The sequence below is a fragment of the Balaenoptera musculus genome, chromosome 6, assembly GCF_009873245.2.
Source record: "Balaenoptera musculus isolate JJ_BM4_2016_0621 chromosome 6, mBalMus1.pri.v3, whole genome shotgun sequence".
Classification (NCBI taxonomy): Eukaryota; Metazoa; Chordata; class Mammalia; order Artiodactyla; family Balaenopteridae; genus Balaenoptera; species Balaenoptera musculus.
In genome coordinates this window covers 26,425,441-26,451,844 of record NC_045790.1, presented here as the reverse complement: position 1 = coordinate 26,451,844, position 26,404 = coordinate 26,425,441, and the positions used below count along the sequence as shown (strand labels likewise).

The 26,404-nt window shown below is 41.5% G+C and overlaps 2 protein-coding genes across 9 annotated transcripts in view; one reads left to right on the top strand and one right to left on the bottom strand.

Moving 5' to 3' along the window:
* The window catches only part of IPPK (inositol-pentakisphosphate 2-kinase), a 55,993-nt gene extending 40,894 nt beyond the window's left edge, over positions 1-15,099 (top strand). For all 5 annotated transcript variants that reach the window (XM_036855732.1, XM_036855730.1, XM_036855733.1 and 2 more), the window contains 2 exons: positions 9,897-9,976; positions 12,384-15,099. In XM_036855732.1, the coding sequence (XP_036711627.1) occupies positions 9,897-9,976; positions 12,384-12,609 (306 nt within the window). In that variant the 3' untranslated portion in view covers positions 12,610-15,099. The remainder of the gene's footprint in view (positions 1-9,896; positions 9,977-12,383) is intronic.
* The window catches only part of LOC118897018 (centromere protein P), a 234,680-nt gene continuing 218,281 nt past the window's right edge, over positions 10,006-26,404 (bottom strand). For 2 of the 4 annotated variants that reach the window (XM_036855745.1, XM_036855746.1), the window contains exons 6-8: positions 16,856-16,935; positions 15,626-15,717; positions 15,122-15,279 (exon numbers count right to left, since the gene is read on the bottom strand). In XM_036855745.1, coding sequence (XP_036711640.1) covers positions 15,149-15,279; positions 15,626-15,717; positions 16,856-16,935 — 303 coding nt within the window. In that variant the 3' untranslated portion in view covers positions 15,122-15,148. Of the gene's footprint in view, positions 10,723-14,953; positions 15,280-15,625; positions 15,718-16,855; positions 16,936-26,404 lie in introns of those variants that run through there. The other 2 variants (XM_036855744.1, XM_036855743.1) reach the window with 2 other exon arrangements.

Genomic DNA, 26,404 nt, shown 5'->3' with positions numbered 1-26,404 from the left:
AACCATTTGTAATGTGAAATATAGCACATATAGAAAAGTGCACAGAAAAAGAGGTAAAGCTCAATGATTTGTCATAAAGAAAACTCTTGGAGAACTACTAGTTAGGTCTGAATATGGAGCACTGGCAGCTAATTAGAATCCCTATTGGTTTCCTGTATAGTTACTCCTCTTGCCTTTCTCCCTCAAGTTAACTATTGTATTGACTTACATACCTATAGTTTAGTTCTGTTTTTGAACTGTATTATTACAGAATCATGCATATATCTCGTGTCTTGTTTTTTTTTATGTTCTATATAACATGTATAAGATTTACTCATGTTATTGCCTGCATTTCCATATTTTCAGTGCTTTGTAGTGATCTATTTAAATGGATATGCTACAATTCACCCATTCTACTGTTGATGGATATTTGAGTTGCTCCCAGTTTTGACTTATAAATAAAGTTTCTGCAAAACATTCTTGTACAGATCTCTTAGTGTACATGCACATACGTTTCTCTTGGGTATATTCCTAGGAGTGGAATTTCTGGGTCAGAGGTGTGAGCATATTTAGCTTTAGTAGGTACTATGAAATAGTTTTACCTGTTTATATCCCCTACAACAGGCTAGGGTAGTTCGACAGACTAGGGGGTTCCTGTGGCCCCATACCCTCTCTGCCACTGGGTTGTGGGTCTTTTTAATTTTAGCCATTCTAGTGAGTGTGTAATGGTGGCTTATTGTGGTAATGAGATTCAACACCTTTTCATATGTTTATTGGCCATTTATATTTTCTTTTCCATGAGGCACCTATTTAAGTCTCTTGCCCAGTTTTTTGTATGGTTGTCTGTCTTTTTCTTATTGGTTTGAAGGAATTCTTTATGTATTCTGGATAGAAGCTCATTGTCAGATATGTGTGCTACAGATATCTTCTTCCACTTGCCATTTTACTCCCTTAATAAAGTCCTTTTCAGAAGGGAAGTTCATAATTTTAAGGTCTTTTAATTTACATCTTTTTCCTTCTTTAGCAATCTTTATGTTTTATCTACCTTAAAGTCCCACAGATATTTTAGAAACTTTATTGTTTTGCCTTTCACATTTGGTGGGTACCTTCTGCAATTGATTTTTGGTATGGCATGAGGTAAGGTTTTATTTTCATATGCAGTTGTCCTAGAATCATAGGAATTGTCCTGATCACTCTAGAGTCAGAATGAATCTTGATACCCAGTAGAGTAAATCCTTCTACTTTCTTCAGGAATGTCTTTCTTTTAATTAATGCCTTGGCTTTTCTTGACCTTTTGCTTATCTATATAAATCTTAGAATCAACTTGTTCAAAAAAAGAAACAGACTCACAGATACAGAGAATAAATGAGTGGTTATCACTGGGGAGAGGGATGAGGGAGAGGCAAGATAGGGGCTGGGGATTAAGAGGTACAAACTACTATATATAAAATAAATAAGCTATAAGGGTATATTGTACAACACAGGGAATATAGCCAATAGTTTATAATAGCTATAAATGGTGTATAACTTTAAAAAGTTGTGACTCACTGTGTTGTACACCTGAAACTTATATAATATTGTACATCAATACACCTAAAAAATTTTTTTTAAAAAAAGAATGAACTTTGTTCAGTTCTACAAGGAAAAGCAACAACAGACCTTTTGGGATTTTGATTGATTTGGCATTAAAATGATGACAAGAGTTGACATCCATACAATATTAAGGCTTCCAACATGGGCGTTTTCTTTTTATTAGGTGTTATTTAAAATCTGATAAAGCATTTAATGATTTTCTTTAGAGAGATCTTATATTTTATTAGATATATTCCTAGATATTTGATGGTTTTAGATATAGATGGTATCTATGTGGATATATAGGAATGTAATTGATTTTTCTACCTTGACCTCTTTATCTGTCAACCTTGTTGAAGTCACTTACTAATTCTAACAATCTATAGCTTCTGTTGGATTTTCATTATATATAATCATATTGTTTGTGAATTTGATTTTTTTCTTTCTGATCCTTATACTTTTCACTTATTTATTTTGTTTTGCCTAACTGCATATAGTTAATTTTTGATTATGGGAATTCTAGTCTTGTTCCCACTCTCAAAGAGGAAGTATTTACCATTAAGTAAATTGTTTGCTGTAGGTTTTTTTGGGTGTTGCTTGGTTTATTTTTAAAATAAATAACCATTATCAAATTAAGAAAGTTCCCTTCTATTCCTGATTTGTTAAGAGTTTTTATCAGGAGTGGGTGTTGAGTTTTTCAATGCTTTTTCTGTTTCTGTTGAGAAGATCATGTGACTTTTCTCCTATTTTCTGTTAATGTGATTACAGGTACACCTCAGAGATATTGTGGGTTTGGTTCCAGACCACCACAATAAAGCAAATATCTTAATAAAGCGAGTTACATGAATTTTTTGGTTTCCCAGTGCATATCAAAGTTATGTTTACACTATATTAAGTGCACAAGAGTATTATGTCTTAAAAAATGTATATACCTTAATTAAAAAATACTTCATTGCTAAAAAGTGCTGACCATCACCTGAGCCTTCAGCAAGTAATCTTTTTGCTGGCAGAGGGTCTTGCCTCGATGGTCATGGCTAATGACTGATCAGGGTAGTGATCAGGGTGGTGGCTGCTGGAGGTTGGGGTGGCCATGGCAATTTCTTAAAATAAGACACCAGCGAAGTTTAACACATTGGTTGACTCTTCCTTCCATGAATGATTTATCTGAAGCATGAAATGCTCTTTGAAAGCACTTTACCCACAGCAGAACTTCTTTCAAAATTGGAGCCAGTCCTCTCAAACTCTGCTGCTGCTTTATCAACTAAGTTTACATCATATTCTCAATTCTCTGTCATTACAGCAATCTTAGCAGCATCTTCACTAGTAGATTCCATCTCAAGAAACCACTTTCTTTTTGCTCATCCAGAAGAAGCAAGTCCTCATCCAGTAAAATTTGCTCATAAGATTGCAGCAATTCAGTCACATATTCGGGCTCCGCTTCTAATTCTAGGTCTCTTGCTATTTCCACCACATCGACAGTTACTTCTTCCACTGAAGCCTTGAACCCTCAAAGACATCCATGAGGGTTGGAGTCAACTTCTTTCAAACTGTTCATGTTGATCTTTTCACCTCGTCTCATGAATCATGAATGTTCTTCATGGCATCTAGAATGGTGAATCCTTTCCAGAAGGTTTTCAATGGACTTTGCCCAGATCCATCAGAAAAATTCACTGTCTATAGCAGCTTTAGCCTTAGAAAATGTATTTCTTAAATAATAAGACTTAAAAGGTGAAATCACTCCTTGATTCATGGGCTACAGAATGGATGTTGTGTTAGCAGGCATGAAAACAATGTTAATCACATTGTATATCGCCATCAGAGCTCTTGGGTGGCTAAGTGCATTGTCAACGAGCAGTAACATTTTGAATCTTTTTTCTAAGCAGTAGTCCTGAAGAGTGGGCTTAAAATATTTAGTAAACCATGTTGTAAACAGATGTGCTGTCATCCAGGCTTTGTTGTTCCATTTATAGAGCACAGGCAGAGTACACTGAGCATAATTCTTAAGGGCCCTAGGAATTTTGGAATGGTAAATGAACATTGGCTTCAGCTTAAAGTCACTAGTGGCATTAGCCCTGAACAAGAGAGTCAGCCTGTCCTTTGAAGCTTTGAAGCCAGGCATGGACTTCTCCTCTCTAGCTATGAAAGTCCTAGATGGTATCTTCTTCCGATATAAGGCTGTTTTGTCCACATTGAAAATCTGTTGTTTAGTGTAGCCACCTTCATTAATTATCTCAGCTATATCTTCTCGATAACTTGCTGCAGCTTCTACATCAGCCCTTTTTGCTTCACTTTGCACTTCTATGTTATGGAGATTACTTCTTTCCTTAAACCTCATGAACCAACCTCTGGTAGCTTCAAAATTTTCTTTGTAGCTTCCTTACCTCTCTCATCCTTAATAGAATTGAAGAGAGTTAGGGCCTTGCTCTAGATTAGGCTTTGGCTTAAGGAAATGTGACTGCCTTGATCTTCTATCTAGACCACTAAAACTTTATACCAGCAGTAGGCTGTTTTGTTTTCTTATCATTTGTGTGTTCACTGGAGCAGCACTTAATTTCCTTCAAGAATGTTTCCTTTGCTTTCACAACTTGGCTGTTTGATGCAAGAGGTCTAGCTTTCAGCCTGTCATAGCTTTCAACATGCCTTCCTCACTAAGCTTGATTGTTTCCAGCCTTTGATTTAAAGAGATGTGTGACTCTTCCTTTCACTTGAACACTTAGAAGCCATTGTGGGGTTATTAATTGGCCTAATTTCAATATTATTGTGCCTAAGGGAATAGGGGGGCCTGAGGAAGGGAGAGAGATGGGGGGAATAGCCAGTCAGTAGAGCAGTCAGAACATGCACATTTGTGGATTGTTTGTCATTTTATGTGGTCCCAGTTCCTGGTGCCCCAAACCAATTACAATTGTAACATCAAAGATCACTGATTACAGATCACCATAACATATATAATATAATGAAGTTTGAAATATTGCGAGAATTACCAAAATGTGACAGAGAGATATGAAGTAAACAAATGCTGTTGGAAAAATGGTGCTAATAGACTTGCTTGATGCAGGGTTGCCACAAACCAATTTGTAAAAAAACACATCTGCAAAGCACAGTAAAAACAACGTATGCCTGTAATCACACAATTTGTAATGATGTAATAATCTTTTTATATTTTATGATATTTGGTTTGCTAATATTTTGTTTAGGGGTTTTTGCATATGTATTTGTGAGTGGTACAAGTTTTTGGTAATGTCTTTGTTAGGTTTTGGTATCAGGGGTATGCCTGCCTCCTAAAACATTTGAAGAGTGTTTGCTCATTTTCTGTTCTCTGGAAGAGGTGAAGTAAGGCTCGCATTTTTTCTTCCTTAAATATTTTGTAGAATTACATGTGAAAACATTTTGGCCCATAGTTGTCTTTGTAGGATAATTTAAAATACCTCAATTTTAGATTTTCTATTTCTTCTGTCAGTTTTGATAAGTTGTATTTTTCTAGAAATTTATCTAAAATTTTCAGAATTTTGACATACAATGTTTTGGTAATATTCTTTTATTATCTTTCAAAGTTTCATAAGATCTGAATAACACCTTTTTATTCCTGATCTATGGTATTTGTTTTCTCTCTCTCTTAATCCATCCCACCAGGAGTTTATCAGTTTTGGTAGTTTTGTAAAAATTAACTTATGTTCCTTTTGTACTGATCATTTTCTATTTCATTAATTTCTGCTCTTATTTCCTTTTTCCTTTTTTCTAGATAATTTTTTCTTTCTATAATTTCTTCCCAATATGAATGCTTACCTAATTAAGTTTTGGCCTTCTTATTTTCTAAAATATGTATAAAGCTATATATTTTCCTGTACACATGGCTATAGCTATATCCCACAAGCCTATTTTCAATATCATTCAGTTAAAATATACTCTGATTACTATTAAGATTTCTTCTTTGACCCATGGAAGCGTTTGGAAAGGATTTAATAACACGTGGGGATTCTCATTATCTTTTTTGTACTGATTACTAGCAAAATTGCATTATGGTCAGGGAGCATACTCTATATGGGCCTTTAAAATTTGTTGAGACAGCTTTTTGGTCCTTTGAAATTTGTTGTGATTTGCATTATAGATTAATCTTTTTTGAAAATGCTTCTGTGTGTACTTGAAAAGGCATCTCAAATTATTAGTTGCAGTGTTTTATATCTGCCCACTAGGTCAAATTAATTGTACTGTTCAGATCTTCTGTGACCTTACTGATTTTATGGTCTGCTTGGTCCATAAGAAAGATGTTTTGAAACTTTACATAATAATTATGGATTTGTCTGTTTCTTCTCATTTATTTTGAGGCTATATTGTCAGGTGCCTTAAATTTAGAATTGTTATATCTTCTTGGTGAATTGAATTTTTCATTTTTAAGACATCATTTAGCATGTCTCTGGTAATAGTTTTTACTTTAAAGTTTCTTTTGTCTGATATTAATGTCACTTCTCTAGATTCTTTTGCACCCTGTATCTTTTTCTATGCTTTTATTTTTAATCTTTGTATTTAAAATATGGTTTGGTTTTCTATCCATTCTGACATTTGTCTTTATAATTTAATTGGACTTATACTTGGGTTTAAACCTTAATTTATTTGCACCTGTCTTAGATTTCTTTTTCTCTCCTCTCTTAACTATCTTTTGGGTTGATTAATTTTTTTATCGTTCCATTTCCCCACTGTTTGCTCAGAGGTTTTAGTCTTTTACTTTCTTTTAGTGGTTATCCTAGCTATTGCAGCAAGTCTAATTAAAAGTCTTTTACTAAAGTCTAATATTTATACCTTTACTCTCTTCTTGGACAATGCAGAGTTCTTAGAGTACATTTTACTACTACTCCTTACTTACACTGCTATTGTTGCTGTGTACTCTATTGTTTTAAACTCAAGAAGACATTATTATTATTATTGTTTTATACAGTCAGTGTCCTTTTACCCACATATTTAGCTCTTGCATTACTCTTCATTCTGTCCTGAATCTCTGACCTTATATCGGGGATCATTTTTTGTTTTTCTCTGAAGAATACCCTTTAATGTGTCCTTTATTGTAGGTCTGCTGGTGATTCATTCTTAGTTTTTGTTTAATGATACGTATAAGTGATTTTTTTGCATCGTTCTTGAATCTGTGTCCTGATGTCTTTCCTCAGTTTTGGAAAGTTTTTGGCCCTAACTTCTTCAAATTTTGTTTCTACCTGTTTTCTCTCTTCTTCTTCCAGACTTCAATTACATATGTATTAAACATATTCTCTTTATCTTCCATGTCTCATGCTCTTTTCTCAATATTTTCCAGCTTGTTTTCCCTTCTGTGCTTCATTCTGGAGTTTTTTTTTTTTTTGACCTATCTTCCACTTTAGCAAGTCTCTTCAGTTTTTTCTAACCTGCTGTTAAAACTATCTGTTGAATTCTTAATGTTGATTTTGTGTTTTTTAGTTCTAGAATTTTCAAACAGTTCATTTTTATAGTCGCCAGTTCTCCTCTGAAGTTCTCAATTTTGTCTTTTATCCTTTGAGCAGAGCAGCATGTGTGTTTGGTACCTCCAATACCTGGAGTCCATGTGTACCTCTTTCTACTATCGTGGGAGTTTTTTTGGGTTCATTTTTGGGTTTTTTTTTGCTGATTTTCTCTCATGGCATCATGTTTTGGGCCTGGGTATTTTTGCTTGTGTGTCAGAAATTGTATTTGTATAATTATTTTAGAAATAATTTGAGGCCTAGGATGATGTCTTCTTCTACAGAGAATTTTAGGTTTGCTTCTGCCAGGGACCTGGGAAGCACTAGCAAGCCAGGGTCATCTTAATCCAGTTTTGGTGACTGATGTCTTTGAAGCAAAGTTGCAGTTCCTGGTAAGGCCTGTCGAATTCTGGCTCACCCAGTCTTAAGGTGCAACATTTTGGATACTAACCCAGAGCGGGAATTCACCATGGTTACTGTCCCCATAAGCCCTGGAAGTTAGTTAAAAGTGCCTCTTGGCCGACCTTCCAGAATTGTCACCCACTCCCTGGACAAAAAAACCCCAAATGTCTTTGTCCTCCCCCTGGTCCAGCAATTCTTGCTGGTCTTATTAGCTCTGCCTTCGAGCAGATGTTTTTGATATTTTGTCGAGCTTTTTCTACTTGACTTCAGCAGTTGGGTTGGCTCCAATTATATACTCCAGCATTGCTTGAAGTGAAAGTCTAGCTCTTTCATTTTATGTCAGATATATATATACATATATCCAATGAGTGCAGACATTTTCACTGTTATAATTTGCATTTCCTTGATTAGTAGTAAGGTTGAGCATCTTTTCATATACTTACTGGCTATTTTTTCTCTTTTGTCAATTTATTTGGTCCATATCTTTTTTGGGTAGTTTTCTTTTTACATACTGATCTAGCACTTTATATATTCTCTTTTTTAAAATTTATTTTATTAAAGTATAGTTGATTTACAATGTTGTGTTAATTTCTGCTGTACAGCAAAGTGATTCAGTTATGCATATGTATACATCCTTTTTCATATTCTTTTCCATTAGGTTTATCACAGGATATTGAATACAGTTCCCTGTGCTATATAGTAGGACCTTGTTGTTTATCCATTCTATATATAATAGTTGCATCTGCTAATCCTCAACTCTCAATCCACCCCTCCCCTAAACCCCTTCCCCTTGGCAAGCACAAGTCTGTTCTCTATCTGTGAGTCTGTTTCATAGATACATCATTTGTGTCATATTTTAGATTACACATATAAGTGATATCATATGGTATTTGTCTTTCTCTTTCTGACTTACTTCACTTAGTATGATAATCTCTGGTTGGACCCATGTTGCTGCAAATGGCATTATTTCATTCTTTTTTATGGCTGGGTAGCATTCCATTGTATATATGTACCATATCTTCTTTATGCATTTTTCTGTTGATGGCCATTTAGGTTGTTTCCATGTCTTGGTATTGTGACTAGTAGCACTTTATATATTCTTGATGTTGATTGTTATATGTTGCAGATATCTTCTCCTATTCTTTAACAAGTCTTTTACATTTGGATTATGACTGTATCAAATAAAAGCTTTTAATTTTTAGGTATTCAAATCTCTCTGTCTTTTACGGCTTCTATGTTTTGTGTCTTGCAGATTAGGACATAATAAATATTTTATATTTCGTTTTTAATATTTATCTCTTTAATTCTTTTGGACTGGATTTTTTTGTGTACATTGTGAAATACCTGGTTTCTTAGCTAAATGAATAGACTATTGGGAGAAGAGCTTCTTTTTCCTTCTACTGTAAAGATTTTTGTAGGCCTCAGGTAACCCACACTTGGGGTGCTTCCCTCTCCTTCCCACACACTCCTGCCTTGTGGAATAAACAGCTTGAATGTTGTCTTAGGGCAGTCCTCCTGGCTGTGTGACATGGAGGGGAATGACTGAAGGGGAGACAAGAGGTTATGATCTGCCATCACACAGATGTTGAGGCCAGTGATAATGTGTAAGGCCTACATCCTTTTTTGTAACTAGTTTATTTTTGTAAAAGTGAGAGGTATTCAATCTAAAAAGTTCAAATGTTATATGAAAGTTCAAAGAAGAAAGGGGAAAGATGCCCCCAAATTGTACACAGAGGTGACCGTCTTTTGGCTCTTTCCCTGTATGTCTGTGAAACGCATGTGAGCGCACACATGGCTTTATGTGTTGGATCCTACAAACCATTTCTGTGTTGTTTGAGTCAGCAGCCCTGGTGGACGTTGCTCCAGGCGTTACACATAGATCTATATGTGCTCGTAGCCCAGTGTTGAGAGCACGAACTTCAGAGTCATAACACCTGGGTTTGAGTCTAGCCTAGCAGTGCAGAGTGGACAGGTCGATCTATGTCTGTTTCCTTATCCATAAACTGGGACACTAGCAGTGCCTGCCTGTGGGGTCGCTGTGGGGATGAAGTGAGTTAACACACAGTTGGTGATCCCTCTGTTTGCAGTGTCATTCATGGAAGCTGCAAGACATTCTAGTGTGCTATGTGACCTGGGGACAGGGCCTTGGTGTGTGTCTGTGTGCCGCTATCTTGAGGTATAGAGTGATACGCTCAGTGCTGTCAGTGTGGCTAGCACATCAATAGCTGAGGCCACTTACTGCTTTTTCTTCCAAGGTGGGCTGTGATTGTCTTGCCGAAGACAAGTCCTAGGTCCCAGGTTTTGGAATCAGGGTCCATACACTGCCTGCAGTGAGAGGTCAGAGGGCAGCACTGGCATCTAATGAGCTCTTTGGGACTGGGTCTTCCTAACCCACCCCCAGGTCTGGGACCAGTTCTTGGACCTCTCCAGTGGGGAAGGGTGTGTGTGGCGATGCCGTGGAGCTGACCTCTCCTTCCCCTGCAGGTTCAGCAGTACCGGGTCGCCATGACTGCGAAAGACTGCTCCATCATGATCGCACTCTCTCCTTGTCTGCAGGATGCAAGGTGAGGCACCTGCTACTGTGTCGTGTGTCCTTGGTCTAGAAGGGTTTTGTGGATTGGCAAGAGAGTTGGTGTCCCTATATTTAGAGAGGCTCTGGCAGGATCATGTTTATTAAACAGAGGCCGATTTCCAAGGCCTACTTGATATCATGGGGATTATTAACTCTTGCTCTTTAGAAGTTTGTAATACAGTCAAAAAGACATTATTGAGAATAATTTTAAAAGCTTGTTCACTCAAGTTTACTATTATTTTCTAAGAAAATATCTCAAGGGCTTGGATACTGTGGTCCAAATTCCTTTCTCTCAAAGAAAACCCCAAGCTACCATCATGGCTCAGAGGCCCAAGAAGCTGTAGGTTCCTGTGGGCCTTATTTTTCCTCCTTTTACCAGGTCCTGATGTGCCAACCTTTATAGTCATTTCGAAGCCTTTAAAACAACATTCCATTGTTCTGCTTCCTCTTTGCAGCATCTTTTCCTGGACATCATTATTCAGTCCCTTCTCTGCCTTTTTTAGGAATTTGGGATGAACCTGATAATCTTCTCTCAGTGATTAGATGGCATCTTCAGCATTGATCTTCAGGGTGCCAAACCCCACACACAGTTTTGCAGAATGTTTCACAATCTTCTGATGTGTGTTCCTGGGTCAAGATGATCTCGTCACTGGCTGCCAGCCACCCGTTTTTCTGATGCTTTTGAACTAGACATTCCCAGGAGTCCTGCTTCTTGGCAGGCACAGAATTGTCCACTTTCTGATAGGAAACACAGAGGGACATTTATAGGGCATAACAAAAAAAAAAAAAAAAAAAAAAAAAGATTGTTCTATTTAGTTGAAAACTCTCATTATCCCCTAAGAAAATGCCCCCAGTGGTTAGTGACAGGAATCCATTTGGATTAAGCAGTGTTGTTAGATGAGAGAAAACCACACAGATGTGATTATCTGTTGCCCTTCCTGAAGCAAGGATGCAGTCAGGATACAGAAATGTGAGGGGCTGAGGGCCAGTAGTCCTGACACCCTTGACCAGCTGCTCGGCAGAAACCGACATGGTGGGAGAGGAGCGGGGACACATGTCCAGAAACTTCTGAGCCATGTGGTCACCAGTGTCATCCCCAGGGCAGAGAAGCATTTCAGGTGTCAGGAACCTCAGGCCTGGGCTCACTGGGAGCTTGAGGTCAACAAATGGTCAGACTCTCCTCAGCAGTGGCTCTTGGGCCGTGCTCCCACCAGCCTCTGTGTGATGGACTCCTCTCTTTATTCACATCATCTTATTGGGTGTTGGTTCTGATGTGACGTGAGGTATCCTATAAAATGTGCAGCCCTGTTGAGGGCCGGAGATGTTCACTGTCCCAGCCCTGCTGTGTGGAGCTTGGGTTTCCGGCTCTGAGACTGAGACTCAGAAGCAAGACCTTAATTTGTACATATGTTCTCTGTTGTTCAGGAGGGAGTAGCTAAGACCCCAGCAACTGAGCCTGGGATTCATTTTTCCTGTAAATAGTATTTCTGAGCAGGAATTGAGCTAGAGTCTAGGCCTTGATTAGGCTCATTAAATAGGAATGTTTTACCTGCCTTCCCTCTCCCAGGCAGGAGCTTTTGAAATTGGTATTTTGTTGGCTTGTTTTGTTTTTTTAATAATTTCGACATCTAGAAGAGTAGTACACATGGAGAAACCAGGACTCCTGAATACTTCTCTTGGGCTAAACTGAGCTTATATAATGTATTTAACCAATCATTTGGATGCATACTATGTATCAAGCACTCTGAGAGCTAAGTGATATATATGGCAATCTTAGTACAAAATTCAGAATTAGCCTGAAAGTGTTTTTTAAGTACAAGTAATTGTTCATATTTTGTTATAAGCATACAACTATTACAATATTTAGAAAGACCACAACTAAACCCTAAGAAACAAAATACCGAACACTGCAGATACAATTTGAGAATAAAACACGAAACTAGATCTCTCTCTCCAAATGTGAAAAAGTATAAAGGAGCAAGAGTTTCTCACCAGACATGCTAAAGGACACGAAAAGAGAAGTCTGTCCTCAACATTTTATCCATTTGGCTGTTGAATAGCCAGATCTACTTTCTGCATTTTCTTAGGTTTTGTAATACTTGGCTCACGATAAAGTAACTTTCTTAGCATTCGTTTATACTACTGGGATATGGTGAATATCAATCGAGTATTCTACATAATTGCTTTTCCATCTTTCTGCACATTAACTCTCTCTTGTCTGGTGTGCTGGCGGGTATCACAGTAGGTGCCTCTCTTGCAGAAGCTTCTAGCACTAGTGCATACAGTTGGCATAGACAGAGATGGAATGCATATTGATGCACAGAATGGGTGCTCTTTGTGAGTTGGGTTGAGAGGATTTGGGAGGTTTGTGTATTCTGAAATTGCTCTTTTGCTTCCAGCTCCGATCAAAGGCCCATTGTCCCTTCATCGAGATCCAGGTTTGCCTTCTCCGTGTCTGTGCTGGATCTTGACCTCAAGCCCTATGAGAGCATTCCTCATCAGTATAAACTGGATGGCAAGATAGTCAACTACTATTTAAAGACTGTACATGCCAAAGACGCCACCGTGATGTCGACTAGGTTCAAGGAAAGCGAAGATTGCACATTAGTTCTCCATAAGGTCTAACTTTTTTCCTGTAGTGGTTTTGAAACTTGAACATGGAATGTGAAGGTTGAATGATAGAGTTTCTGTTGCGTTGGGTGACTTTTGGCTGTGAATGTTTTTGCTTTTCAACCCCTGTTCAGGTGGGACTGCCTCTGGGAGACACAGAATGGAAGAGCACTAAGAACATCTTCCAGGACAAGGAATGTTGGACATGAGCCCAGCAGTGTGCTGTGTCCCAGGAGGCCCCTCTGGGCAGTTCTCCCTTTCCACCCAGGGCTCACGTCTCATCTCTAAAAAGCCTTATAAGACACAAGGTTTGGATCTCCTACCACCAGAATCCTAACACAGAAAACTTGAATTGTCACATATACCTTAGAGTTCGGACTTTTAAGAAAACACAGATACTACTGGAACTTTCCCAGCTGAGTTACTTGGTCACTTTTCCAATGCAAGCCATGTGTCAGTGCAGGTTTAGTGGGTCCCTGCTGTGGAAAGCAGTAAGTTGTTGATATGGACATCAGTTTTGAGCAGTGGACTCGGAGTCCCTGTGGAGATGCCATACCCACTGCTCTGCACAGGGTCAGCAGGGAGCGTGGGACTCAGGGCAGGGGTTGACACCACTCATGCGAGCACTGACTTTTTTTTTGTGCTGAATGATTTTTATCATCTTTAACTTTAGGGGAGACAAGGTGTTCTTTCCCACCTGAAATTGCTGCTGTGGGAGCTGGAAGCAGAGCTGCAACTCTGAGCTGCTGTGCCCAGCGTGGGTGTCATGGGGTGGCTGTGCTCCTGCCAGCTCTGTGTTCCTGGCATTTTTGGGTGTTTGGGAAACCTCAGCTACTTCTGCCAGAGCCAGCATCGAGTTTTCCCTCCTTCCCCATACCTGTTCCTCCCTTGGGTTTCACTAAGATGTGTGGTGATAGTGGCCTTGAGTGGTGCTGGACCACCTCCCCGTTGGGGCTGCCCAAAGCCCTGCTTCCGCAAGACTCCTGGCTGGCACTAAGAGGGTTCTCGTTGGGGTCACCAAAAGTGTGCCCAGCTGCTATGAAAACTGTTGGGAATCTTGGCTTCAGTTTTTTATTCTATGGTAGGTTGTATAGATTATTTATATCATCATTTTGAGGGACTAATGAAGGCTTACTGTAATATAATATTAGTGAAACCATGGGATTGTATGAAAATACTACACAAAAAATGAGACTATTTTGCTGATTGTAAATTTTTGTGGGGAATTTTGTGATAAATTGAGAATTATGCTTATTAGAATCAAGCCAGCTCTTCCAGAATTTATTCTCCAATTCTGTCCTATCAATCATTTACTTCTTACTACCATTTACCACTTACTACTTAACTTCCACACTCAGAGGTTCAAAAACATATTCAAATGACACACATCTCTCATTCACGTGGTGTGTTGGGGTACAGGGGCCCTGGAGAGTCCACTCACAGGGGTGTGCATGGAGCCGCGTTCTCGTGGGCAAGTTGCAGGCTCCGGAGCGCGTGGAAGTAGGCAGCTGCCAGAGCTGTTTTGGCCTGAGGTCCCTTGTTGCTGGCCTGGGGCGGGGATGGTCTTGGCCAGGGTGTGCAGAGGACCCTGAGTGCCTGTGTGCGGCGCTCTGGAACGCCAGCTCCTCGAGGAGGTGGGCTGGGTAGCCTCCTGTTGCCTGTCCTGGCTGGTCTGGACTGTCTGAAAACCATCACCCTCTACTTGGGGGGAAGAGGTGATAGATGAGTGTCCCCTGCTAGAGGGTCTTGACCCGACCCTTTGCTCTCCTCACACTCCACCTCGGCCCCTGCTCAGAGGCTTTCATTTGATTGAAACAATGTTTTCACCCATTCTACTTTAAACTGGCAACTCAGGTCAGTGCAGCACTTAGACTCTGGGGGACTTTAATGAAAACACTGTTTCTTCTTTGCGGAGGGACCAGGGGTGCTAAGGTCCTGTGTGAAGGGACGGTGCCATATTTGCTGTCTGTCTTACTGTGTTTTTTTATGCTAACCGCTCTACTTTTTTGTGGAAGACCAAGAAGAGTGAATGTCAGAGGACTTGCTGCTGAGAGGTGCTGTGAAAGCCTCCCCAGTGCTGCTTTCCAGAGCCAGGAGGCGAGGCGGGTGGTGTGGCTCCCCAGACGTTTCTGAGGAATGTCTAAGAGATGAGGCTGCATTGGCAAGCCCTCCAAGAGTCCCTAGGTGGTGGGTGACAGGAGGAGGCCGACCTTTGAGATGGGCTGGGGCCACCTCTGCCCTCATATTCATATCGGGGGGCGCACAGTGGCTCCCCACATCCCAGGGTGGACAGCACTCCTGTACTTCCTCAGATGTTGAGTTTACTTTTAAAAATACACTATATGTGTCACTTGTTTGGTATTTTGAATTTAAATAACTGTATTTATTTTTCATGTCCTGACAACTTATATATAATGTGCCATAACTGCATAAACATGTTCTAGAGGTAAGGTTTCTAAGTGGAAAAGAGCAAATTTTTATATTCAATAAAATCACATGCCTCCAGGTGCAGCATCTTACTTCTACGTGTAGTTGTTCACTGTTTGTTTGGGAACTAGTTGCTTGCCTCTGTGTGAAGTGATTTAATCAGACTTTCCAGAGTGGCTTCAATGCCCAGCACGCCCAGTAGGGTTCGGAAGCTGAGAGGAGCAGTTTCTATGACTCCGTTCTTGTCCAGTTCCAGGGCTGTAAAGAAAACAAACAACTGGGTAAGAAACTTCACCGAGACAATGCCCTCATTCTCTGCTGGCCACACTGAATGGGAAGGCAGGACGACTGAATCATGACCTTGAACAGAGCACTTACCCGAATGCCTGAGGCAGAGACATTGAACACTCAGCCTAGGAGGGCTGTGGGGGAGCAATCCCCCTTGCCTGTGCTTTTTGAGTGATTATGGACAAAAATATTTTGAAAACCGATTTAAAAAGTACATTAATGAAATTTTTGACTTTTGCTTCTTGCCATGTAAACCCAGATGAAATAAGTAGGTGTCTGTGTTGAGCATAGTGAGAAATCACCAGAACATCCCTACCTTGCAGTGGCACTTTGGTGAGAAGATCCAGCTTTGGCAAAACCTTCCCTTCTTCATCTATTTGTATCCTCCAAACAATTACTAGTTCAAACCTGAAAGAGGTAAGATGCATTGCTAAGTGCTCTTGAAATCAGACTAAACTGTATGCAGCACCTGCCTCTCTCTCTAGAGGAGAGAATGCCCACCCAGGCAGGAGTGCTGCTCTCCTCCCAACCATCCTTGGAGTTCCTGCCCTTCCCCAAGGCCGTGCTCAGACTCCCCTGATCTTAAAGACCCACAGATGAAGAGAGAGTATGGCCAGTTAAACATGAAAAGATGTTCAACATCATGACCAAACAGGAAAATGGAAACTAAGACCATAGTAAGATACTGTTTTGTACCCACTGCATATTAGTGTGATCATACAAGTGAAGTACAGGATATAGAGCAATAAGAACTTAAAAATTACTGGTGGGAAACATAAATTGATAAACTACTTTGAAAAGAATTTGGCAGTGACAGCTGAATCTGCCCTATGACCCAGGAATTTCACTTCTAGGTATATGCCTAAGAGAAGCTTGTGTACTTTTGTGTGCCAGGGGACATGAACAGGAATGTTAGAAATAGTGGAAATTGATGAATAACCCAAATGCCCAAGACCTGAAGAATGCAGAAATACATATATTCACCTAATGGAGTATAAGCACTGAAAATGAATGAACTACAGCTACATGCACCACCAGAGGTGAATTTTGGAAATAACGTTGAATAAGGCAAGTTCCAGAAGCTTACATAACTACAACACCATTTTAAGGCTTGGAAACAAAACATCTTTAGGCACAGGTCACAGAAGCACATCCTGTCCATGTGCACATAAAGGTGCCCATGGTGGGTGGAGGGAGACCCAGATGAGTTCTCCCCTCACTCAGTGCTTGCTGACTCCCCACATTTCTTGAAATAAGTTGGTGAAAATAGAGCTCCACCCCTCGTGGCCTCCCCTCCTTGGCCTCCTAAGGACCCCAGCAGTGAGACTGGCACCTTTTCCTTACAGACCCCTTCTGTGTTTACAGTCCCCACATGGTCCCGCTTGTGCTCTCCTGCCATCGGCTGCTTATCTGTTATGACTCCACAGACATATCTCAAGATGTCAGTTAGGTGGTTTACATTTGTTTTCTATTTGTAACCCTCATTTTTAACAGGAAACAACCGTCTGGGTGTTGGGGAGGGACTTGGTGGGGCCTGTGCACTCACCCTGGTCGGCTGGGGCTCCTGATGCCCATGCAGCTGGAGGAGGCCCCCTCTGAAAGGTGCACAGCCTCTGGGTACTTTTCCTGTGGGGAGAAGAAACGGTTAGAGAAATCTGTGGGGCGCAGGGACGCTGTTCCAGGTGACTGAAAAGAAGCAAGAAACCCTTTTCGGGTGTCTCTTGCATTCCCTGAAAGTCTTTAATTTTCAGGTGTGCCATTTTCTCATCCAGGCATCATGGCGTCCTGGCCATGGCCATCCCCACTCCTGCCTTCTGTGGTCATCAGCACTGCCCGTTCTAGATCTCCACTGACACACAGCCTCCAGGATTCCACACCATCAAGTGCCCAGTGTTAACAGGTTACACAACTCCATTCTGATTTCACTGGCTTGTCTACTCAGGGCCCCACAGCGTTTGGCCGACCTGCTTCCTTTGTCTGTCTTGTGACCTGGACAGCTTGAGGAGGCTGGTCGGGCATGCTGGCCAGCTGACCCACCAAGGTGATGCTGATCCTGATGACTGAAGTGAGGTGCTGTCTGCCATGTTTCTCATTGTAAAGCAAATGTTTTTCTCTAGAGTGCTAGCATTTGACCTTAAAAGCCTTTCAAACTGAGGCCTGTGGGTTGGCCCCCACCGCAGTGGATGCTTCCACCATCTGTCCTCACACTTGCTGCCGAATGGCCCTAGCCTGCATATTGGTAACTGTGGGCACATGGCTGTGCAGGGCCACCTGGACTCTCCCAGTGACCTGTGTGTCTCCCCCAGGCATGGTGTCTGGCTATTCTGGATAATAGGGTTTCAGGGAGCATGCTCTGCTAAAAGTTAGCTTCATGATGAGATCGTGTACCATTTTAGAGTCAAAAGAATTCTCTCTAAAGTGGAAATGAAGTTGAATTTCACGAGTTTCTAGGCTTGCAACTCTAAAGTAGGGTTGGCTTTTCCCTGCATGTAATGTAATAGTTCTGGAAACGTCTGCTTCTTTCTATTATTTGTAGCGGGCTCTGGGAACCTCTAGTATTAGACTTGACTTGTAGGTCATAAGAACAACAAAGCTTTGCAGGAATCTGAACAGAATGTTCACAACAAATAGAGTAATGAGTGGCCCCAGCTTCTCAATTCTTGGAAAACTTATTTTTGTTTGTTCTTGTGAGAACAGATTGCGGGGTTGGGGTGATATGATAGAGACTAAAAATAGGCTCCACAGTGAGATTCTAAGTTCCAAAAGGGTCAGCTTTTGAAAGACACATTTTCTTTCCCTCTTCTCACAGCTCCTGCTGTAGAAACAGACACCTGGACTGATGCTGAAATCACATGTAAGCCTGGCCATGTCCCAAATCCAAACCCAAACCCAGCCATCGTGGCTGCCCCAAACCTCATGGAAGGAAAGTGAGGTGTGCTTCCTCTGAGAAATGTCTGGTCTAGCAGCCAGTCAGAGAAACCCCTCCTCCTGCAAGACAAGGGGCAGGGCTGGAACTGTGGGTGAGCAGAACTTGCCTGCTTCAGAGGATGGGGCCTTCCTGAGGATGCAGGTACTTGATGGGCTGAAGAAAATCAGCTCCGTCAAATGAGGTCTTGTGGGGACAAAGATGTGTCATAACTTCTAAAGGGCGAGCCACATATCAGTGGGTTTGTTGCCAGCGTGTGAGGCCAGTGCTCTCAGACCCCTGTGTGAGAAAGATGCTGATGGAGCGAGAGCACGTCCAAACACCAAGCCATTCTGACCAAAGGCTGGGTTGGGCCTGGTTTAAACTTAGATGATTTCTAATTTCAGCGAAATAGTTTTTATGAGAAAATGTATACCTAAGTTTTTTAAATGGAAAGAGTGCTGGTTGATTTTTAAACCTCAGGCTCTTCTAAATTAGTAACAGCTGTATGAGGAATGTAAAGGAGAACATGTGAATGTGGCAGTGTAACTTCCAGGCTGAGCTGGAAGCACGTGGCCTGGGCCAGTTCCAGCCTGAGGCTCAAGGGCTTGGTCTGCTTCCAAGCAGACCTCACAGCCTCTCTAGGCCTTCTCCTCATGAGCAAAAGGAGGGTTTAGATTAGAAACTTCCTCTAAAAAAAATAAAATTTACTCCCTTTAGTTTATAAAATAAAAAACCAAAAGTAGAAACACTAACGTTAGGAAGAGATCAGGCATTTAGTATGTGTTTCTGGAGAGCTTTTAGGGGCTTGTGTGGAAAGTTCCCTTTTATACAAGTTAATAGTATTGCCCTGTTTATCCAGCTTCATTCACTTGTCTGGTGACCTCAAATATTCAAAGCTGACAGAAAGAAAGCAACTAAAGGCTGAAGAGTAGCCCAGAGACGCAACATAAAAAGCACAGTCTAGATACTGTCAATGATAGTTAGAAATACAAAGGGTGGGTCTCATCCACATGAGACATGTACAGGTGGCTTTAAGGGAGAAGACAGAGAAATTGTGAAAAGTGATACAACTCTAAATGCAAAGTGGGCCTAAGGTCATAGCATAAGATCAGCACATTTCAATAGCAATTGAAAGTTTTACATATTACCATATTTGACATTCAGAAAAGCCAAATGAATCACCAAGAAAGGATTAAGATGATGTACTCTGATAAGGCAGCAATCTGGCCAATATATTTTAGAATATTTAACATGAAAAAATAGCTTCACACAAAAAAAGTTGACTGGAAAGTTATCAGCCTGACCTGGAAAGCACCTTAGATACTTCACATGCTGCCACTGGTGAAACTAAGGTCGAGGTCTGGTACCTAAAGGGAGCAAATGGGAGGCCTGTGCTTCCCAGTGTTGTTGGGAAGGCTGGGAACAGGCTGCATGGTGCAGGTCCTCTGCACACACTGGGCCTGTCAGCCTTCCATAGGAAGCTTGTCCTAAGCGGTGATTCAAAATGGGTGTTTATTTAGCTGCTTGCCATATGCCTGGACTTTGCAGTCAAGAACTCTCCTGGTGTTTATGATAGAAAAAATGGTAGCTGTGAGAAAGTTGCCAATTTGTTATTCATCCCAGTTTTCTACCTGAGATCTACTTTGCTGTTGGAATGCCTGCTGGATGCTGGTCCAAAGGGAAGAGAATTTTAAACAGAACTTTAGAGAAAACCAGCCTTGTGTTACGGATCAGTCATACCATCCTGGTTCACCCACCACCCCCACTTAAATGAATGGGAAACCTTGAATCTTTAGTTTAAATGTACCCTTGAGTGTCCATAGATATACTCATTCATCTTGACTTTAATATTTTCCCAAAGATTATGTCTGTCTGATTCAGTAATTTTTTCCCCTAAATTGAGGTATAATTCACATTAACAAAATTCACTCCTTTAAAGTGTATAATTCAGTGAGTTTTGGTATATTCACAAGGTTATGCAACCATCACCAGTTTCTAACTCCAGAACATTTTCATCCCCGCCTCCCCCACCCCTGCCCCGTAAAGAATCCCTGTTCCCTTTAGCTACTGTGCTGTTGGGGAGAGGTGGGCATGGGTAGGAAGATGTGGGACTCCCAACACAGGTCAGTCTGTGGAAGTGCCCATGAAGATGGCAGAGGTGGAGGCCAGGTGTGGGACAGGGACCACAGGCAAGGCTCAGGGAGGAGGGAGTGGTTGACTATGCAGCTCCATCTGTGGTGCTGGGACAAAGGTATTGGTGGGGCCATGAGGACTTGTGCTGGATTCTGGTGGATGAAGAAGAATCCAGGGTGAGGAAGGACACAGACACAGGCTGTTCCACAAGGAGCCCTTGTTGCCAGGAGAAGCAGGGAAACAGTGGAGCTGCCAGTGAGGGATATGAGGTGCTGGAATTGGGTGTGTGCAGACGGGAATGGGTACAAAGGATGGTGGCCAATCCTCAAATCATCATGGCCTTGGGACAGACTTAGGTGGATGGTGGCAGAGGCAGCTGATAAAGTTAATTTGTAAATCAGGACCCATAAAATGGAAGTTACCCCTGAGGCCTGGCCCACGGCACAGATCTAAAGCTAAGTCAGCCTGCATATCTGGACAACACCTAACCCCAATCATAGTCCTCCAATTCAGCTTTAATGAGCTCACAATACCCTAGAAAATGGGATCTCCTAGCCAATCCTTCCTTGTTTTTGTGTGGGCTCTTTAACAAGTCTATAAAACTCCCTTGGGAACAGTGTTCCCCTGCTTGTGAGGCCCTGGACTTCCCCAATTCATGGATTGTTTCATTGGAATAAAGCACATCAAACTTGTTACTAAATTATATTGCTTTTGTCATTTGACACCGTACACGGACTCCAAGTTGCTGGGTGTAGGAAGAGGAGGGAGAGCCCACCTACCTGTAGGCCTGGGTTGGGGCATCACCTGTAGCAGCTCTAGGCTGGGGGCCTGTGCAGCTCTGGGAGGGTGTGCAGCCAGAGTCAAGCTAGGCATCCACACTGTGCCCCGCACCCAAAAGTCCTGAGGCAACTGTTCCCGTTGTTCCCAACATCAGAAGGCTTAGAAATGCCGACAACATCTGCACTCAGAAGACAATTTGCTCTTATTTTAAAGATGAAGCTAACAAACGTTAAGTGGTTCCTCTGTGCCAGTCACAGGTGCAGTTTCTTTTTTTTTTTTTAAAAACATCTTTATTGGAGTATAGTTGCTTTACAATGGTGTGTTAGTTTCTGCTTTATAACAAAGTGAATCAGCTATACATATATCCCCATATCCCCTCCCTCTTGCGTCTCCTTCCCACCCTCCCTTTCCTACCCCTCTAGGTGGTCACAAAGCACTGAGCTGATCTCCTTGTGCTATGTGGCTGCTTCCCACTAGCTATCTATTTTACATTTGGTAGTGTATATATGTCCATGCTACTCTCTCACTTCGTCCCAGCTTACCCTTCCCCCTCCCTGTGTCCTCAAGTCCATTCTCTATGTCTGCGTCTTTATTCCTGTCCAGGTGCAGTTTCTTTACACACATTTTACATCTATATAATCACAGATGTCACATAATGATGTTATGGAGTGAACAAGTGTACGGTTTCGGGGGCTCTGAGGCCATTCTGCCCAGGTGGGACCCTCTGTTATCTCCCTGCAGGCTCACCCACAACCATTACACCCACAGTCAGTGGTCCGTTTCCAGAGTGAGCAGTAGATACGATACCCGTCACCCCTGGACACTCAGTGGGCATTTCCCCAAATGGGGCCATCTTCCTGCTTTACCAAAAAACATAACATTCCAACCAGAAAATTTCAGATGTCCCCAGCTCCCCTCTGTGCCCGTCACAGCCCCTGCTCCCCCCCCCATCCCCAGTCTGTCCCTGCTTCAAGTCTTGGCGGTTTGGACAGTAAGACCTCTTGGGCTGCAGATGGGCCTCAGTCCAGGTCTGACGTCGCCTCATGATGCTACATCGGGAGTGCCACAGAAATGCTGCTGTGCTTTTGGGGTGACCCAAAAGTCACCCTTTTCCCTCTGTAACTGGTATTTTCCAAGGGGACATCATGAGACCAGGCCACTGTCTGGCTCCTCAGCCAGATGTCCACTCACCAGCCTGGGCCTGCTGCTGCCTCACAGCTGAGTCAACCACATGAGGGTTGCCAAAGGGTGACAGTCTGTCTCCATCATTCCTTCCACATTGACGAGAAGATTTCCACCAGAAGAACGAGCTCTTACTTCTCCCTTATTTATTTATTTTTTATCAGTATTGACCCTAATTTATTCAACAGGTATCAGTGTTTCTCCAAGGAGCTAAGACCTGGGCTCATTGCTCCTGGGGCTTCAGTGCATCCAGGCCCTCTCAGGGGAAAGAGCTTGGTAAGACAGGTTGGTGTGACACACGCACACACCATAGCCCCTTCGGAATCCTTCTGCACATGCATATTAACAAGCAGGAGATCACCCCAACACCTCGGTCCACCCCTCAGAATTCTCTAGCCTTCTTTCTTCTGTGGCTCTAAAATCACTCTATTCCTAGGAAGGAATAAAGTTTACACATATAATCCTTCTATAACTTCCCTGTTTAGAATGGAGAGGGAAAGGTTAGGCAAGCAAAATCAGTCATATATACAGCCAAGAAACATACACCATGCAATCAATCTGAAGGCAAGTGTACCCTTAAAAGATCAACCCCATTAAGATTACTAGACAGTAAACATCACTTCAGGTGGGGATACAAGTCCAAACAGTAGTTCTGTTTTTAAGATTGTTTTTTTCATTCTAAGCTAATTGGGTAGCAATTGTATGCTTTAAAATGTAGTCTGTTCCCTCCCAGACTGATAATTAAAAAGGCAAGCCAAGTTGGTTTCTTTTAAAATAGTCAGAAATGATAATTAAGCTGAACACACACACACATATAAACATAATAATCAATGCTAGAAACTCTTTAGAGGTAATTTCACAACTTTCTCTTCGTAAAGTTTTTAATATGTAATTATGCAAGCAAAATAATGAAATGCAAGCAGATAATGAAAGTAATATTCCAGATATTCACTGGCAATTTTATCATTACTAAGGTTAAAACTCTCTCATTATTTCATAAATCTCAATGTCCAAAGCATTGAAACTGATTATAATTTAAAGTAACTATGGTCTAATTTAAATTTTTTCATAGAATCACAGACTTTTTGAGTTTTTAAGGTGTTTAGTTTCTTTTTCAAAAGACAAGTTACACACCCACACTGCCACACACAATTTATTGATCTCTTAACATTTGCAGGCCCTATGCACTTGAAATGCATTAGCTCATTAAATGTTCACAGCAGTCATATGAAACCATTGGTATAATGCCCATTTAAATGAAACTGAGGGGACTTCCCTGGTGGCACAGTGGTTAAGAATCCGCTTGCCAATGCAGGGGACACGGGTTCAAGCCCTGGTCAAGGAAGATCCCACATGCCGCGGCGCAACTAAGCCCGTGCGAAACAACCACCGAGCTTGCGCTCTAGAGCCCGCGAGCCACAACTACTGAGGTCTGCACGCCTAGAGCCCGTGCTCCCCAACAAGAGAAGCCACTATGCAATGAGACGCCCGCGCACCGCAACGGAGAGTAGCCCCTACTCACTGCAACTAGAGAAAGCCTGCGTGCAGCAACGAAGACCCAACGCAGCCAAAAAAAATAAGTAAATAAATAAATTTATTTAAAAAAAAATAAATAAATAAAACTGAGGCTTGAAAAATTAAGATACTTGCTCAAGATTGCACAACTAGTAAATTGATTCAAACCTAAGGCAAACGGATTCCAAAACCTGAGCTCATAAACAATTCTACCATTTAACATTTCTAAATTCAAATATAGTTGTAATACACAGGTCAAGTGTGATTACAATCAACTTGTAGCATAATTCATGCTGGCAACTGATTTTGATGGTAGCAACAGAAACATATTTGTTGGGAAACATAATAGCCCCTACAGGTTTGTTCATATATTCCATGTGGTATAAGACTTAAGTCCCCAACAGTAAAGGGCTCCTGATCTAGTGAAGGCAACTTATTGTGTCTATTTTTTTTTGGGGGGGGAGAGGGGGTGGCCCGCACCATGTGGCTTGTGGGATCTCAGTTCCCCAGCTAGGGACTGAACCCCGGCCACGGCAGTAAAAGCCTGGAATCCTAACCACTAGGCCACCAGGGAACACCCCTGTGCTTATTTTTATTAGAAGTCCACAGTTTTCTCTCCAGAGGAGTCAGGCTGCAGTGTCCAGGCCCTTTCTGGAGGTTCCTAGCTTTTTCACATAAGCCTTCTGTCAGGGTGAGGACGGACTGACTCTCATATAGACTTTCTACTACTTCTTCTCCTATCCATAGTAGCTCTATCAGAGCTTCCACAGAACAAATCAACTTCCTTCAAGGGTTAGGTCTCAGCTTTCTCTGGTCCTCATCAAACAACACACTGTTATCTGCTTCCTGTATGTCACTGCTGCCTTCCTCTGGCCTATTCTTCATCCTTGTAAATTATGTCTTTTAAAACACTCTCTACTGTCATTTCAGAAGGGTTTTAGCAGGGTGCCCAACAAAGGCAGTGTGTTTCAATTGTCCATTTTTGAGGCCTTCCATGTTTATATTTCCAATTTTCCCTCATACTTGATGAATAGTTTGGGTACAGAATTTAAGGTTTAAATAATATTTAAATTACATTTTATATATAGAGCTAATGATATATGTCTAAACTTGTATTCTAGAGCCCTATGTTAAAATGCCTTCAGTTTTTAAAATGGGAAGAAAATATATGAACCATTGTCAACTCATGTCCGTACAAACAGAGAAACCCCCCACCCCACCTCTGGGACAAAATGAAATAGGGCACAAATAATCTATGTAAATAAAATTTTAAATGGTTGAAATTTTGGGGGCTTCCCTGGTGGCTCAGTGGTTAAGACTCCGCCTGCCAATGCAGGGAACACGGGTTTCAGCTCTGGTCTGGGAAGATCCCACATGCCACGGAGCAACTAAGCCCGTGCGCCACAACTACTCAGCCTGCGCTCTAGAGCCCGCGAGCCATAACTACCGAGCCGGCGTGCCACAACTACTGAAGCCCACTCGCCTAGAGCCCATGCTCCGCAACAAAAGAAGCCACCACAATGAGAAGCCCGCGCACCACAACGAAGAGTAGCCCCCGTTCGCCACAACTAGAGAAAGCCCACGCGCAGCAACGAAGACCCAACGCAGCCATAAATAAATAAATAAATAAATAAATAAATGGTTGAAATTTTGTATTACATCAAATCCTGATGGTTTAAGGAAAAATAAAATAAAATGAATATTAGGCAAGAGAATTAAAACGTGAGAGGGAAAACAAACCTTGGTAAAATAGTCCAAAGGACGATAATAATTTATTCTATTTGCATAATACTTTTAACTTTGCCAGGTCTTTACACATTTAATCACAGGATAACTTTATGAGTCAGGGATATAAAATTATGCCCATTTTAAAAATAAGAAAAAAAAAAAGGCTCAGAGACTTGCAAGGCTGCTCCAATGACCCCAAGCCCAAAGTAAAGAAGCCAAGCTGAGCTGGCCTCCTGACCCCAATGCCTTTCTCGAAGCAAATTTCAGGTGACCCACGGTCTGGCTCAGTGCTGATCAAAGTGAGGGAGGTCAGAGTGAATTCACCCTAAAACCAATAAGGCTTATGCTTCAGGGACCAACACCCCCCCCCCTCATACATGGGTTCCTTTCAAGCCCCTCTACTGAATTTTTATTTTAAAAACAAACTTTTTAAAAACAGTTTTAGACTGACAGAAAAATCGGGAGGATAGTAGAGAATTCCTATATCATTAACATCTAATATTGGTGTGGTATATTTGTTACAATTAATGAACGAATCTTGGGACATCACTTTTATAACTAAAGTCTATACTTTATTCAGCTATCTTAGTTTTTGTTTAATGTCCTTTTTCTGTTTCAGGATTCCCACCCAGGATCCCACATGACATTTGTGAGAGAGATAGGAAAATTCACCTAGATCCTTACTCTATACACCTCCTTATGTCCTGCCATGGGTGTAAGTATTTTGCTTATTATTATTATTATTTTTAATAAGGGGCTCCCATTTTTCCCTTAAAGGCTCAAGAGAAAATGCATAGCTGTTTTTTGGGTCTTAGAATAACACACGCCTTGTCATCTGGCCACAAACGA